The following is a 16,862-nucleotide window of genomic DNA, read 5'->3' as shown; positions in this document are numbered from 1 at the left end:
TTAGGAATTAATATTTCCTGAGGGAAAATCAAAATGGAAAGTTTCATGCCTTCCCCCCCAACATTCCCTTTAATAATCTATCTTCTATTCTTTGATTACACCTGTAAAGTTAAGAAGCTACTTTTTTCTTTCCCAAACTAAATACTGACAACAGCATTTCAAATGTAAACTCCATGAAGTCAGGGACAATGTCTGTATTCTGGACTGCTGTATCTCCTCCCTCTGTAACACAGCCCAGCCAAGGACCTGACTGGAGTTCAGTATATATTTCATCAATGATGAATAATGAATAGCGACAGCAGAAAATGTATCAACCTTATTCCAAGCCCTGAACACACTTAGATGTAAACACAAAAAGGAAATGCAGTGCTTAACCTGAAAACAACCCAAATCGGCCTGAAACTCTCTCAGACCTCATCAGCTAAACTGAACTGGGCTTATCAGAAAGAATGAACACCGACCACTGACATTGACATGCATGGAACTGGAGGGTATTATGCTGAGTGAAATCAGTCAAGCAGAGAAAGACAATTATCATATGCTTTCACTCTTTTGTGTGGAATATTAAGAAACAGCACAGAGGATCATAAGGAAATGGAGGCAAAACTGAATGAGAAGTCATCAGAGAGGGAGACAAACCATTAGAGACTCTTAACCAGAGGAAACAAACTGAGGGTTGCTGGAGGAGAGGTGGGAGAGATGGGGTAACTGGGCGATGGGCATTAAGGAGGGCACCTGATGGGATGAGCACTGGGTGTTATATGCAACTGATGAATTACTGAACTCTACATCTGAAACTAATCATGTACTATATGTTAGCTAATTGAATTTAAATTAAAAAAAAATTTTAATTCAAAAAACTTTTCCTTCACACATTTAAAATAAATAAATAAACTAACTGAATTGGGCTTGGCCAATCCTTAACAGGAAGTCCCTGAGGGAAGCATACACAGTCCAACTTAGCATTCCGCATGTGAGAATAGTACAGAAAAGGCAAAATAAATATCCCCCCGAGGTAAGTTACAAGAGGGGATATTAGTGTTTCTCTATTAAATGAATTATCACAAGGGTAACTACTAGATCTCCTTACATCTTTGGTTTTCTTTTAATGTACTTTCTTTTAATGTACTTTCACTGCCCAAAGATGACATATTTAAGGGTTGCCAAGATCTACTTGAGAGGTAGAAGTACTTCAGAATAAACTCAGAATGAGTTCATGGGCAACGCTTTTGAGGTGAAAGAGACTGAGGCACAGCTTTAATGAAGGGGTAGAATCAATACTTCAGAAGCCTGCCAGGATGATGACTACTTGGCACGATCTCTCTAACCCCCCAGAATTCTCTAGAACAAAAAAGTCACTTGGCCTACTGTGATTATATCACTAGGAACAATGAAACAAAAATGCAAAGTCTCCACCTACCAGACGATCCGCAGAAAACATGAAGTCCCCTCTACTGGCTGTCCTAGAAAGAAAGTAGTATAAATTTTAGTCCAGATTACAGCTTTAAGGGAAAATATTACTTAACACATATAGTAACAATGCTATTAAGACCTATCACATACTAAAGGCCTAAAAGATAACATGTACAAACTATCACTGAAGCAAGATATTTTTCACTAGAATACAGGAACTTAAATGGAATGACATCCTACTTAATGCTGTCTATAATGCACTCTGTACTTAATGCTGTCTATAAAGCACCTTAAAATTTCAATAGAGGCAGAACACCTGGGTGGCTCAGTTGGTTAAGCATCAACCTTCGGCTCAGGTCATGAACCTGGAGTCCTGGGATTGAGGCCCCCATCAGGCTCCCTGCTTGGCGGGGAACGTGCTTCTCCCTCTCCCTCTGCTACCCTGCTCCTGTGCACATATGCAAGCTCTCTTTCTCTTTCTCTCAAATAAATAAATAAAATCTTTAAAAAGAACCTACTAGAAGAATTCTCTAGTGTGCTGGAAGATATCCTCCCCTGGGAAAATTACAACTTCAATTTCCACAGCAGAAATTGCCATGTGATCACTCTCTCTTACTTCTTTTTATTCCAAATAAACTTGATAGCTCCCCGCCTTTTATTGACAAAAGCCATTTTTAACAACTACACTCGTGCATACATGCACTAGGTGTACAAAGATTTACTTATAAAGCTTTTCTTAAAAGGTCTGAAGATTACATCAGGTGCCTAATATTATAAATATATTACTGCCATCTTTCCCACAGGTCACTATCTTTTAAAAACTTCCTTGGTGCCAAGTATTAAGCATATTTGGTGCATTATCTGATCTATTCCTCACACAACCTTAAGAGGTAGATTCCACTGTAAGGGCCTACTTAGCCAGAGCAACTCCATCTTGGTTAAATAGCCATTTTGTTGTTTATGCAGTAAACTTAGATTGACCTTGCCCCCCCCCCAGAGGAATTTACTTAAAAACAAGTCTGGGAAACCAGTAAAATATGGCCGACCAGCCCCTGATAACAGAGCCCATATACCAGGACGTGTCAGGTCAGGGGGAGATAACAGAGCCCAGAATGCAAGGATGAGTCAAGCCAGGTGGAGACATCCAATCAGTAAAGCACCTCCCTAACCACCAATGAATGTGGGCCCCGCCTTTTGGGCATCTTTTGGGTGCCAATTCTGACCAGAGTGATAGGCTAGTTCAAATAGCTACTATAGGGTGAATTATAATTCAACTCGCCACCTGTGTGCGGCCAGGCTCAAAAACCACATGGCCTTTGATCTATAAAAGTTAGTCTGTGAGGCTGGGAGGGGTCACCTTCTCTGTAAGAGGCAGCCCTGACTGGTCGGTTTGATTCTCGGTGCTGGCACGAAATAAAGCTTTGCTTGACCCTCGCTTTGTATCAGTCTCACTCCTTTGATCACAGACCCAGAACTGGGGGCTTGTCCAGGATTAAATGACAAGAACTGAGCCAGCATCAGAGTTTCTGGGAAAAGTCTCTGGAGGCAAGATCTCAATATTTTATTCTGTGAGATCCAGTCTGTCTGTCTGTCTGGTTGCGGAGCTCCAGGGTATGGCCCACTGGGGAGAAGCTGGACGCAGCATTGCTACCCAGGGCTGAAGTGGATGTGGGGACGGCCCTTCCCTCTTCTGGTAGATCGCCAGGGGTTTAAGTCCCCCTAGGCATTCAGGGTACCTAGAAAATCCCCACCAGCGGGTGTTTGTAGGGGACCGAGAAGATCCCCACCGGCTGCTGGGTCTGTGGTTGTCTTTGTCCTTTTTGTTGTCTGTTGTGTTGTTCGTTTGTAGGGGACCGAGAAAATCCCCACCGGTGGCAGGTTCTGGGTAAGGGCTGCTGGGTCTGCAGTTGTCTGTGTCTTGTCTTTTTGTTGTCTGTTATGTTGTTTGTTGTGCTTGAAGAAACGGGGCAAGCAGAGAGTAAGGGCACTCTGACTTTCATCTCTCCGTTCCTCCTAATAGGTGTGGGGCTTCTCGCTCACTCATTTCATGTGTTAATGGCTATAACTGGAGCCAACTGTGGTTAATCTAACTCAAGACAGAGACTTTAAGGAATATTCCCAAGTAGCTGCCGAAACTCCCTTTGTTTCAGGAAAATTCCTTGCCTTCTGTGGTCCGACATGGACTGCTTAGCCCCTCCCCCTTGCTAGTGAGAAGGCATGGCATCTGTTCCTCTGTTGGAGCTGATGAGCACTAAAACTGGGAACCCTTTCTCTGCCTTCTAGCGGCACTTCATTCTTCTGTTCTTTACTGTCAGGAAACAAGAAGATCACCCCCTGGACCTAACACCCCCCAACTCCGGAACTTCCCACCTAGGTCTCAGGTAACATTCGAAGTGGAGTGGGTCCAGGTGGAATGTAAATCGGTATTTGAACTAAGTTAAGTTTGTTGGTTTAATTAAGATAAACATGTCTTTGAAGTTACAGCAGTAAATGTGAAACTTCAAAGTTTACCTAAGGTCAAATAAGCTCGTGTTATTTGTGTTAAAATCTGTGTTAAAATCTGTTAAAATCTATTAGCAAAGAGATGACTGAACTGATGGTTAATTGTCTGTCTCAAAGTTTTAATGGGTAATTGTTAAAGTAGCTTTCAAAGTCTTTGGTAACCTGAAACTTTAAAGTTTTGACTGGATGACAAATGGAATTAAAATACGAACATCTAGGTCTTAACCAAGTGGGATAAAATGTTAAAGCATTAATTACTGGAACTAGGTTTGTGATTTTAACTTCCTACTGCAAAGAAATTAAGAATATTTAAATCTGTTGGTAAACATGTTTTGTGTTTAACTGATTGGTAAATTTGCCATCTAAAGAATTCTGTTGTAACTGTTCACAGTTGGTTAATACTTAACCATCACTAGAGAGTGAAGAGTTTCTAAGAGTACAAAATTCTAATAAGTGTAACTAAGACTGATGGAAATAAGGGAAGCAACTCTGTATGTAGCAAAGTAGGAGATATATAAGAATGAGATAAGGAATGGGAATACATTTTGTTAAAAGTAAGAGAAGGTAATTTTGTCCTAAATGAAATGGTTGTTTGGAAGAAAATGACTTGGGACAAAATAGGAATGCAAAGGAAAGTTGTAGAAGTTTTGTGAAGGGAAATCTTTGGAATGGAATTTTAGGTATGGTCAGAACGGACTAAGAAAAAAAAAAAAAAAGAAAAAGACCAGATGCCTGATCCTGTTTTAATAAGAAAAGAAAGAAAAACAGCCCCCAAGGTGATTTAACACTCTCTTGAGGTGCCTCCACATATATTATCCTTCCACATGAAAGGGCCATTTGGCCTTGAGAGACTGGGAAAGCGCCCGGCCTTGAGAGACTGCGAAAACACCCCGTTACCATCTCCCATTGCCTGTGACCATAGAAACTCACTCCTAACCCTGTCGGGTACTCAGTCTTAGGGAACGATCCCACTGAGCCCACCAGTGTTAATAAAGCTGTGTTCTCCCATCTCTCCATGTGCCGTTTGGGTTTCCTCAGTCCCCTCGGATTTTCTGCAACATCTGGTTCCCTGACCAGGAATCCCAACTGCACTAGCCCATTGTGCCACTGGTGTGGGACAGGGGACGGGCCACAGAGGGCAAATGGAGTACCTGCTCTAGGGTTTAGGCTCGCCCCGCTGATTTCAGCAGACCCAAGGCTGGGCTCTCCTGGACACTGTCTGAGCCAGACCCATTCGTAAAGAATGGAAGGAAAGACTGATCACCTCCCATTAGCCAAGGATACCCAGAGGGGGGTATCCAACCTGTATGAATCTGAAAAGTGCCTGACTGTGTGAATCTCTCTGTACAGCTCCACTGCTTCGGCTACAGAGTCTGAATGGGCTGCACTCTGAGTCTCTTGGGGCGTCATACAGCATATCAGTCATCTACTCCACGGAGTAGCCTGGTCCGGGGCTTTTACGGACAGACCTTAGCTAAGATGCTCCTAAGTTCCCGTGAGGGACGAGAGCAGGACAGAATCTGTAAGAACCCCCTCCCTTTGTCTGCGACATCATTCACGATGGGAGGGAAACCCAGTAAACCCACTATCTTAAGACTGCATGCTTAAGAATAAAAAAAGAAAAGCCACTGGTATAGAAAAGCTGGTTTTCTCTCTGTTTGAAAGGGCAAAGTTTTCTTAGGTTAATTGATCTGTTAAAAAATGTAAATGGTTTTCTCTCTGCCTGCCCAGAATATTCAGTTTCTATGTTTTGTTTTATCAGGTGTTTAACATCCCTAATTATATTTAGGCATGTGCTTTAAAACTTTCTAAGGTTTTAGCAATTGTTGACAAGAGGTAAATTGTAAATGAGACCTCTTTGACTCATAAGGCTTTTCCTTGGTATACTAAGTTACTCAATAAGTACTGGTAAACCAATAATAAACCTTGGGTTACATTTGGGTAAATGCTGTAACTACTCTAGAGGTTCTATACATTTCCTAAAGTTTTAATGTTTTGATAGGGTCATCACTTCATAATTTAACCGTATCTATTCTGAGTTCTTGTAATTTGTAATTGTTTTAATTCTCTTGTAAAATGAATTCCACCTTAAAGGAAATTCACATGGGAGACTTTCAGGACATATACAGGTCTTTGATATGTTGAAATCCTGGAATTGAATTGGGTAAGAACTTCCAGAAGTAAAAGCTGCATTCAGACTAAACCAGAATTAGCAACATGGGACTAGATGAACTGAAAGTTTGTAATGTTGTATCTCTTAATGTTTTGGCTTATTTTAAACATTACTTGTTATGTAATGTTCACTTTTCCAGACTAGGGAAACTTTTTCTTATCTATAACTTACAGAGATGTAAAAGTATTCATTTGTAAACAAATCAAGGCATTCAACTTTTCTCTCTATCCAAACCCTCTGAAACTCAAAAGGTCTCAGCAAGTATTCTTTCTTCCATGGCAATCAGTCATTTGCATAAGTTCAATAAGAATCTGTTCTCCTTATAACAGGACACCATTGGAAACACTGGTTATTTTACCAAGGCTTAGACTGGAATGTCATATTTGAAAAAGACTCAGATATGACCAGACAGCTTAAAGGAACTAAAGTTGACTTTATAAAACGTGGAGCTGTAAAGCCCTTTGGAACTGTTGGCCTGATACCTTGCTTACAGATTTCCCAGCAGCCTCACCAGATGAGTAAAGAATGTCACTTACTGGCAGGTGCAGGAACCTCAAGGTACTTTGGGGACCTGAGGAAGAGGAATTCGCCCAAATCAACAGGTATTGCAGGCATGTCTGATGGCACGTACATGGCTTGGCTTCTGGCCTGGAGAGGCTACTAAAAGTTCAACCTAGAAATTCCTTATAAGAAGTTCCAGCAAAGCAGATTCTAAAAGATCTATATGAACACTCACTGTTCTTGCTGAGCTTATGTAAATAATTAGGCCAAGTTTGTTAAAACTGGACTTGTTTTTCAAATGAATTAGTCCTGATTTGGCTATCTTTGGAAATGAGGGTTATTTTAGAGAAAAAAAATGTGCTTTAATAACACACCTTTATGGATGTTAAATTCTAGATTTGATTGTTTTTAAGTGTTTGTCTACCTATGCTAGACAACTTGAGGTAAACTTCAGAGAAGTTGCACGATAGCTCGTTTTGACGATCCTGCCTTTGCCAGTCAGTCAGCCCCAGATATAAGGTGAGAACTTCAGAAAATTGAAGGATTTGAAGGGAAGAATCTGACTGAGTTAGTGGGAATAGCAGAAATAGCCACTGAGGACAATGAGTCATGCTTGCGGGGGATGAGAGCTCTCTTACAGACTCTGCAGGAAAGGGTATCGAGTGTCAGAAAAGAAAGCACAGCTTTGTCAGAGCCACGCCACTTATTTCAGCTTTGATCTCCACGAGGGAGTGCGTTCACTGAGACCAGGAAACAGGTGATCACCCGATACCTCTGCCCCACCACGCCCCAACAAGTGAAGGAGTTTCTTGGGACGGTGGGCCACGACAGGCTGAGGATACCGTGGTTCGTGGAGATGGCCTGACCTCTCTATGAACTAAAGGAGGACTCACTATGGTAGAGTGGACAGCTGAGAAAGAAGGAGCATTTCGGGAATTACAAACAGCCTTACTGAGTGCCCCAGCATGGGCCATCCCAGATGTTACCAAGCCCTTCCACTTGTATGTGGATGAAAAGGCAGGGGTGGCCAAAGGAGTTTTGACTCAGACTCTGGGGCCTTGGGAAAGGCCAGTAGCCTATCTTAGCCAGAAACCAGATCCAGTAGCGACTGCATTCCCCCCTTGCCTCTGCATAATTGCTACCACGGCCCTCCTGGTCAAGAATGCAAGTAAACTGACTTTGGGTCAAAATCTCATCTTGACCACCACTCATGCTATCGAGGGCCTTCTCCAGACTCCACCAGACTGATGGGTGACAAATGCCTGAGTGATGGGGTATCAGGTCCTCCTCCTCAATGAACCAAAAGTGACTTTCTTGCCCCCAGCAGTGCTAAATCCAGCCACGGTGCTGCCAGAGGAGCTGGCTGACCCACCCACACGACAGCGAGGAGGTTCAAACCCAGGTCACAGGAATAAGGTCAGATCTTAGAGACCCTCACCTCCCAGATACAGAGATGACTCTGGTCACTGACGGGGGTAGCTACATGGTTGATGGAAAGAGGTATGCGGGTGCTGCGGTGGTTTCTTCTGAGCAGGAACTCTGGACGGTGGCCCTGCCACACGGAACCTCGGCACACACACACACACACACACACACACACAAACGGAGCTGACTGCACTCACCAAGGCACTGCAGATGGCCAAGGGTAAGACCGCCAACATCTATATGGACGGTAGGCTGGGTAGAGGCTTTTTCTGCCAAACATGAGATGGCAGGAGTGGTAGCCAAAAAGCTACTAGAGGTTTGGGTTACCTCTCACATCAGGTCAGACATCAGCCCAGCATTTGTGAGTTCAGTCTCACAGGCATTAGCCAAGGCCACAGGTACTAATTGAAAACTACATTGTGCCTACCAGCCCGAGAGCTCCGGGCAAGTAGAGAGAATGAACCGGACTCTTAGAGACCTTGACAAAGCTAATTCTGGAGATTTGCAGTGGATGGGTGGATCTCCTTCCTTTCACCCTCCTCAGGGCACGATGTACACCCTACTTAAACAAGGTGACCCCATTTGAAATAATGTTCGGGAGACCCCCCACCCCGCTCTGCCCTTGGCTACAAGAGTTTGCCCTAGCAGAAAAGACTGATCAGTCTGTACTCCAGTCACTGCAGGCATTACAGTCTGTCTAGCCCACGCAGGGATCCCACACTGAGACAGAGACAGAGTTGGAACCATATTCTTACCAACCTGGGAACTTGGCTTGGATATGCCACCACCAAGTGGGAAACTTGGAGCCTCACTGGAAGGGACCATCTACTGTCATCCTGACCACCCCCTCGGCAGTAAAAGTAGAAGGCATCAGGGCCTGGATTCACACAGGTCACACCAAATGAGCAGAAGACAAGGACACTCCCCAAAGATGGAAGCTACTGCCGATGGACCCTGCTGACCGTGGACTAAAGCTAAGACTCAAAAGACTATGAGTTCATTGCTGCTCCTATTGTTACCTGTTTGTGTAAGAGCTTCTGAGTCACCTCATAAGACAGAAAAGTATAGATGGGAAATTAGATGAACGGAATTTGGAGAAGTGGAAAAGGTTCTACAAAGCGGTAAATGGCTAACTCATCAGCCGACTGTGCATTTAATATAACCTTATGCCAATTGGTACCCATTAACCCTTGTTTAGATGCCTTACAGTTTTACATGTGCCCTAACACTGGGCCTCCCCAATGCAGTGGGGGGATGGCCTGGGGGCCCACCAGAGTACTATTGTGCACAATAGGGATGCTACAGAAGTTTGTTCAACTGGTCCCTGTGGATAACTTCCCTAATATCAGCAATTGCAGGCCCCCTGGTTTTATGATTACTAATGTTACTTTTTGGCCCCTGCATTATAAATGCCCTAATGTCATTTGTACAAAAGAAAATTGGAGCAATAAAAATGTTAGTCTTACATGCTCAATATAACCCCTTACAACAGGAGAACATAGAACTGGCTAAAAAGTCAAGGATTTGACTAATCTCCAAAGAAAAGGGGGGAATGTAAGGGCCTACTTAACCAGAGTGACTCCATCTCAGTTAAATAGCCATTTTGTTGTTTATGCAGTAAACTTAGATTGACCCTGCCCCCCCCCAGAGGAATTTACTTAGAAACAAGTCTGGGAAACCAGTAAAATATGGCCAACCAGCCCATGATAACAGAGCCCATATACCAGGATGTGTCAGGTCAGGGTGGGGATAACAGAGCCTAAAATGCATGGATGACTCGAGCCAGGTGGAGACACCCAATCAGTAAAGCACCTTCCTAACCACCAAAGAATGTGGTTTTGGGCGCCAATACTGACCAGAGTGATAGGCTAGTTCAAATAGCTACTATAGGGTGAATTGTAATTCAATTGGCCACTTGTGTGTGGCCAGGCTCAACCACATGGCCTTTGCTCTATAAAAGTTAGTCTGTGAGGCTGGGAAGGGTTGCCCTCTCTGTAAGAGGCAGCCCCAACCAGTTGGTTTGATTCTCGGTGCTGGCGCAAAATAAAGCTTTGTTTCACCTTCGCTTTGTATCAGTCTCACTCCTTTGATCACGGACCCATCACCATTACTACTAATTTAGTGATGAAAACAGTGAGGCTTACAGAGGTCAAGTACTTCAAGGTACTTCCCAGCCTGAAGCTCTCCAATTCCAAGTCCCTGAGTGAAGCCATTATTTATTTTGCTCTAATAAGGGTATATTTTCTAAAGGGCCAGCTTTGAAATGTATTTTAACTTCTCTTCCTGCAAATCAGACTGGCATGCACACAATGAAATAGAGTTTGGTAGGCAAATAAAAAACATCATTAAAATGCTCCTTCTGAAGAGGGAGAAGCTACCATTATTGCATGGCTTGTAAAAAAAAGTTAACAATATAAGAACACACCCTTTTAAAAAATTATTACATCAAGACCTCTGATCTATAACTTAAAACAATTGATTTGAAATCAAATCCCAGTAGCACTGATTTAGGTGTCATTTAAGAAATAAGGCCCAAGGAGGGAGTTAAGATGGCACAGTAGTAGGGGGACCCCAGGCTTGCCCTGTCTCTAAATTACAGCTAGATAAATATAAAAACTTTCTGAACACCCAACAGATCAATCTGAATGGTGAGAGAACAAACTGGAGAACTAGAGAGAAAAGATGCCACATCATGGAGGTAGGACATGCTATGTGAAGAAAAGAATTGTGGGTGCTGCAGAGGGGAGGGAGCCTTAATCTCAGAGAGAGGAAAGAGAGATAGAGAAACAGAAGGCAGCACACAGGGAACTGCACCAGATAGACAGACTTACCCAACACCATTCACTGGGAAAACTACTGTGGCTGATTATTGCAAGTGTTTATAAGCACTGGAGCCCAAAGTCTGAAGTTTTAGAAGTCTGGGCCACTGCTGGGTGGAGCTGGGCGGGCAGTGGTGCTCCTGTGGGGAAGGAGGGCAGAGGCCCAGAAAAGGACAGTGTGCTCTGAGAATCCCCTGGATTGCACAGGGAGAAACAGTTCCCCTTCTCGTAGGGCATTTGGGGGAGGTAAAACAGCCTCTCAGAGGACAAAAAAGCTTGTGGATGCCAGTGTGAGACCCCATTTATTAGCACAGGAATGGAGACACCTGCTGAGGGCAACAAACCTTGGTGCCAGCTTTTTGCTGCACTTTACCTTAAACTCCAGCCACTGTGCGACAGTGCTAATGGGCATGATCAGCGGTGTGCAGAGATCCTCCCTCAGAGGATCACCATGGCTCCACATGCACCAGGTCTCTAAAAATCAGAGTTTGTAGTTTTGAAATCCAGCCATGTGCCTGAGATAAAACACAGGAATTCTGTACCGTTTGGCAGGCAGACAGCTTGGAGGCAGGGATCTGACAGAGGCCACAAGAGGGGTGAATATTTGCTTTTCTGTGAGGGCTTCCTAAGTGGTGGACAGGAGCTCTCTGCTCTGGGGACAAGAGAGCAGAACAATGCCACTGCCCACCCCCACATCAGCATTGCCCTACTTCAGTGAGCAATACAGTGCCACCTACTGGAGGCTTAGAGCTGCTTGGAACAAGCACCCTCTTGCTACCCCTCCCAACACCCTGCAGGTGCATCTCTACTGGGGCAAATCCCCCTGAGAATCAGTGCATCAAACCCCTCCCCCAGAAGACCAGCACAAATCCCTCACATGCATCATGTCTAGTGATCATAGAGTGTTGCAAACCTTCAACTCTAGAGGAAATAGGATCTAGTTTCGGCTTTTTTTTTTTTTTTAACCTGTTTTTAATAGAGCCATTACTCTCAGGAGCAGGAATAGAACAGGCTTCCCTAACAACCATACACACATAAAAATGTGACCTAGAATAAATGACAAGGTGGAGGAACTCACCCCAAAATACAGAACTGGAAGAAGTCACAGCTAGGGATTTATACAGATACAAGGAAGATGTCTGAACCAGAATTTAAATAAACAATTATAAAGATACTAGCTGGGCCTGAGGAAAAGCACAGAAGACACAAGAGAAACCTTTACTACAGAGGTAAAAGAAATACAACCTAGTAAGGCCAAAATTAAAAATGCTAGAACATGAATGGCTGCCATGACAATGAGGATGGACAAAGCAGAGGAATAAATCAGTAACATAGAAGATGAAAGTATGGAAAATAATGAAACTGAAAAGAAGAGGGAAAGAAAAGTATTGGATCACAAATGTAGACTTAGGAAACTCAGCAACTCCCTGAAGCATATTTCTATCATAGGAGTCCCAGAAGAAGAGAAAGAACAAGGAGGTTTATTTGAACAAATTATAGCTGAAAACTATCTTAATCTGGGGACAGAAACAAACACTGAAATCCAAAAATCACAGAGAACTCCCATTAAAGGTAAAAAAAGCTGACAATCATCAAGACATATCATAGCCAAATTCACAAAATACACAGACAAGGAAAGAATCATGAAGGCAGTAAGGTAAAAAAAAAAAGTCCTTAACCTACAGAGGAAGACAACAGGTTCCCAACAGATAACTCCATAAACTCTTGGCTGGCCAGAAGAAATGGTATGATATGTTTAATATGTTGCCTGGGGAAAATATGCAGCCAAGAATATTTCAAGGCTTGAATTAAGAATAGAAAGAGAGATAAAGGCTGTCATTCAGAATAGAAAGAGAGATAAAAAGTTTCCCAGACAAAACTAAAGGAGTTCATGACCACTAAACCAGTCCTGCAAGATATATACAAGGGGCCTCCTTAGATGGGGGAAAAGACCAAAGGTGACAAAGACTAGGAAGGAACAGAGAACATCATCAGAAACACCAACTTTAAGATAATGCAATGGTACTGAATTTGTATCTATCAATAATTACTCTGAATTTAAATGGACTAAATAATACAATCAAAAGACACAGGGTACTATGAAGGAAAGGATAAAGAAAGACCCATCTATATGCTGCCTATAATACTCATTTTATTTTTTTACTACCATTATTAAGACATATATTTGTTTTTCAAAGTTTTATTTAAACTCAGGAAAATTCAGGGGTTCATCACTTACATTACATTACATTACAACATCCAGTTGTAACATCCAGTTACATTACAACATCCAGTGCTCATCGTAACAAGTGCCTCCTTAATACCCATCCCCCATCAAGCCCATCCCCTACCCAGCTTTCTCCACCAACCCTCAATTTGTTTGCTATCATTAAGAGTTACAAGAGATTCATTTTAGACCTAAAGACACCTGCAGATTGCAAGTGAGTGGATGGAGAACAAAAGAAAGTCAGACTAGCTATACTTATATCAGAAAAACTATATTTTAAACCAATGACTATACCAAGAGATAAAGGGCACTATATCATAATTAAGGGGTCTATCCATCAAAAAGATGTAACAGTTGTAAATATTTATGCCCCCAACTTGGAAGCATCCAAATATATAAATCAATTAATAACATATATAAAGAAACTCATTTATAATGACACAATAATAGTAGGGGACTTTAATACCACACTTACAGCAATGGATAGACCATCTGAACAGAAAATCAAGAAGGAAACAATGACTTTAAATGATATACTAGACCAGATGGACTTAACAGACATACTCAGAACACTTTATCCTAAAGAGCAGAATACACATTCTTTTCAAGTGCACATGGCACATTCTCCAGAATAGATTACATAATGGATCACAAATCAGGCCTCAACAAGTACAAAAAGATTTAGATCATACCATGTGTATTTTCAGACCGCAACACTATGAAACTTGAGGTCAACCATGAGAAAAAATTTGGAAAGACTGCAAATACATGGAGGTTAAAGAACAGCCAACTAAAGAATGAATGGGTTAACCAGAAAATTAAAGATAAAAAAGAAAAAAGATACATGGAACCAATGAAAATAAAAACACCAGTCCAAAACCTTTGGGAGGTAGTGAAGGTAGTAGGTCCTAAGACAGAAGTAAATACACATAATATACATAAATATACATAATACACATAAATAAATATAGTGCAATAGCAATACAGGCCTACCTCAAGAAGCAAGAAAAGTCTCAAATACACAACCTAACCATACACCTAAAGGAGCTATGAAAGGAACAGCAAATAAAGGCTAAAGCTGGAAGAAGGGAAATAAGAAGAGATTAGAGCAGAAAGAAATAGTATAGAAATCAAAAAACTAGAAAAGTTCAATGAAACTAAGAGCTGCTTCTTCGGGGAAAAAAAAAAAAAAAACCTGATAAACCCCTAGCCATACTTATCAAAAAGAAAAGAGAAAGAACCCAAATAAATAAAAACATGAATGAAAGTGGAAAGATCACAACCAACACCACAGAAAGAAAGAATTGTAAGAGAATATTATGAAAAGTTATATGCCAACAAAATGGGCAATCTGGAAAAAATGGATAAATTCCTAGAAACATACAAATGACCAAAACTGAAACAGAAAGAAATAGAAAAATCTGAACAGACCCATAACCAGTTAAGAAATTGAATCAGTAAACTAAAATCTCCTAACAAACAAAACTCCAGGGCCAAATGGCTTCCTAAGGGAATTCTACCAGATATTTCAATAAGAATTGATACCTATTCTTCTCAAACTGTTCCAAAAAACAGAAATGGAAGAAAACTTCCAAACTATTTCTATGAAGCCAGTGTTACCTTGATTACAAAACCAGACAAAGACCCTGCTAAAAAGGAGAATTACTAGGCCTCTATCCCTGGTGAACATGGTTGTAAAAATTCTCAATAAAATACTAGTGAATCAAATTCAACAATACATTAGAAGAATTATTCACCATGATCAACTGGGATTTATTTCCAGTTGCAGGGGTGGTTCAATATTCACAAATAAATCAATGTGATATACCACAGTAATAAAACAAAGGATAAAGACCATATGATCCTCTCATTCGATGCAGAAAAAGCATTTAACAAAATACAGCATCCATTCTTGATTTTTAAAAAAACCCTCAACAAGGAGGAATAGAGGTAACATACCTCAACATCATAAAAATCATATAAGAAAGATCCACAATGAGGAAAAACTGAGAGCTTTTCCTCTATGGTTAAGAACAAGACAGGGAACCATAAGATACCTAGGAATATACCTAACCAAAGAGACACAGAATCTATACTCAGAAAACTATAAAGTTCTCATGAAAGAAATTGAGGAAGACACAAACAAATGGAAAAATGTTCCATGCTCCTGGATTGGAAGAATAAATATTGTGAAAATGTCTATGCTACCTAAAGCAATCTACACATTTAATGCAATTCCTATCAAAGTACCATCCATCTTTTTCAAAGAAATGGAACAAATAATGCTAAAATTTATATGGAACCAGAAAAGACCTCGAATAGCCAAAGGGATATTGAAAAAGAAAGCCAACGTTGGTGGCATCACAATTCCGGACTTCAAGCTCTATTACAAAGCTGTCATCATCAAGACAGCATGGTACTGGCACAAAAACAGACACATAGATCAATGGAACAGAATAGAGAGCCCAGAAATAGACCCTCAAATCTATGGTCAACTAATCTTCGACAAAGCAGGAAAGAATGTCCAATGGAAAAAAGACAGCCTTTTCAATAAATGGTGTTGGGAAAATTGGACAGCCACATGCAGAAAAATGAAATTGGACCATTTCCTTACACCACACACAAAAATAGACTCAAAATGGATGAAGGATCTCAATGTACGAAAGGAATCCATCAAAATCCTTGAGGAGAACACGGGCAGCAACCTCTTCGACCTCTGCCGCAGCAACATCTTCCTAGGAACTACGCAAAAGGCAAGGGAAGCAAGGGAAAAAATGAACTACTGGGATTTCATCAAGATCAAAAGCTTTTGCACAGCAAAGGAAACAGTTAACAAAATCAAAAGACAACTGACAGAATGGGAGAAGATATTTGCAAACGACATATCAGATAAAGGACTAGTGTCCAGAATCTATAAAGAACTTAGCAAACTCAACACCCAAAGAACAAATAATCCAATCAAGAAATGGGCAGAAGACATGAACAGACATTTCTGCAAAGAAGACATCCAGATGGCGAACAGACACATGAAAAAGTGCTCCATATCACTCGGCATCAGGGAAATACAAATCAAAACCACAATGAGATATCACCTCACACCAGTCAGAATGGCTAAAATCAACAAATCAGGAAATGACAGATGCTGGCGAGGATGCGGAGAAAGGGGAACCCTCCTACACTGTTGGTGGGAATGCAAGCTGGTGCAGCCACTCTGGAAAACAGCATGGAGGTTCCTCAAAATGTTGAAAATAGAACTGCCCTATGACCCAGCAATTGCACTATTGGGTATTTACCCTAAAGATACAAATGTAGTGATCCAAAGGGGCACATGCACCCGAATGTTTATAGCAGCAATGTCCACAATAGCCAAACTATGGAAAGAACCTAGATGTCCATCAACAGATGAATGGATCAAGAAGATGTGGTATATATACACAATGGAATACTATGCAGCCATCAAAAGAAATGAAATCTTGCCATTTGCCACAACATGGATGGAACTAGAGCGTATCATGCTTAGCGAAATAAGTCAAGCAGAGAAAGACAACTATCATATGATCTCCCTGATATGAGGAAGTGGTGATACAACATGGAGGCTTAAGTGGGTAGAAGAAGAATCAATGAAACAAGATGGGATTGGGAGGGAGACAAACCATAAGTGACTCTTAATCTCACGAAACAAACTGAGGGTTGCCGGGGGGAGGGGGTTTGGGAGAAGGGGGTGGGATTATGGACATTGGGGAGGGTATGTGATTTGGTGAGTGCTGTGAAGTGTGTAAACCTGGTGATTCACAGACCTGTA

The 16,862-nt window shown here is 41.6% G+C and overlaps 1 protein-coding gene across 1 annotated transcript in view; it reads right to left on the bottom strand.

Moving 5' to 3' along the window:
* UPRT (uracil phosphoribosyltransferase homolog) overlaps positions 1-16,862 on the bottom strand; it is a 39,500-nt gene that overhangs the window by 13,050 nt on the left and 9,588 nt on the right. Inside the window, 1 exon segment of the mRNA XM_059157358.1 lies at positions 1,421-1,463. Coding sequence (XP_059013341.1) covers positions 1,421-1,463 — 43 coding nt within the window.

This window comes from Mustela lutreola, chromosome X (genome assembly GCF_030435805.1).
Source record: "Mustela lutreola isolate mMusLut2 chromosome X, mMusLut2.pri, whole genome shotgun sequence".
Classification (NCBI taxonomy): Eukaryota; Metazoa; Chordata; class Mammalia; order Carnivora; family Mustelidae; genus Mustela; species Mustela lutreola.
This window is presented reverse-complemented; position numbering and strand designations above follow the sequence as displayed.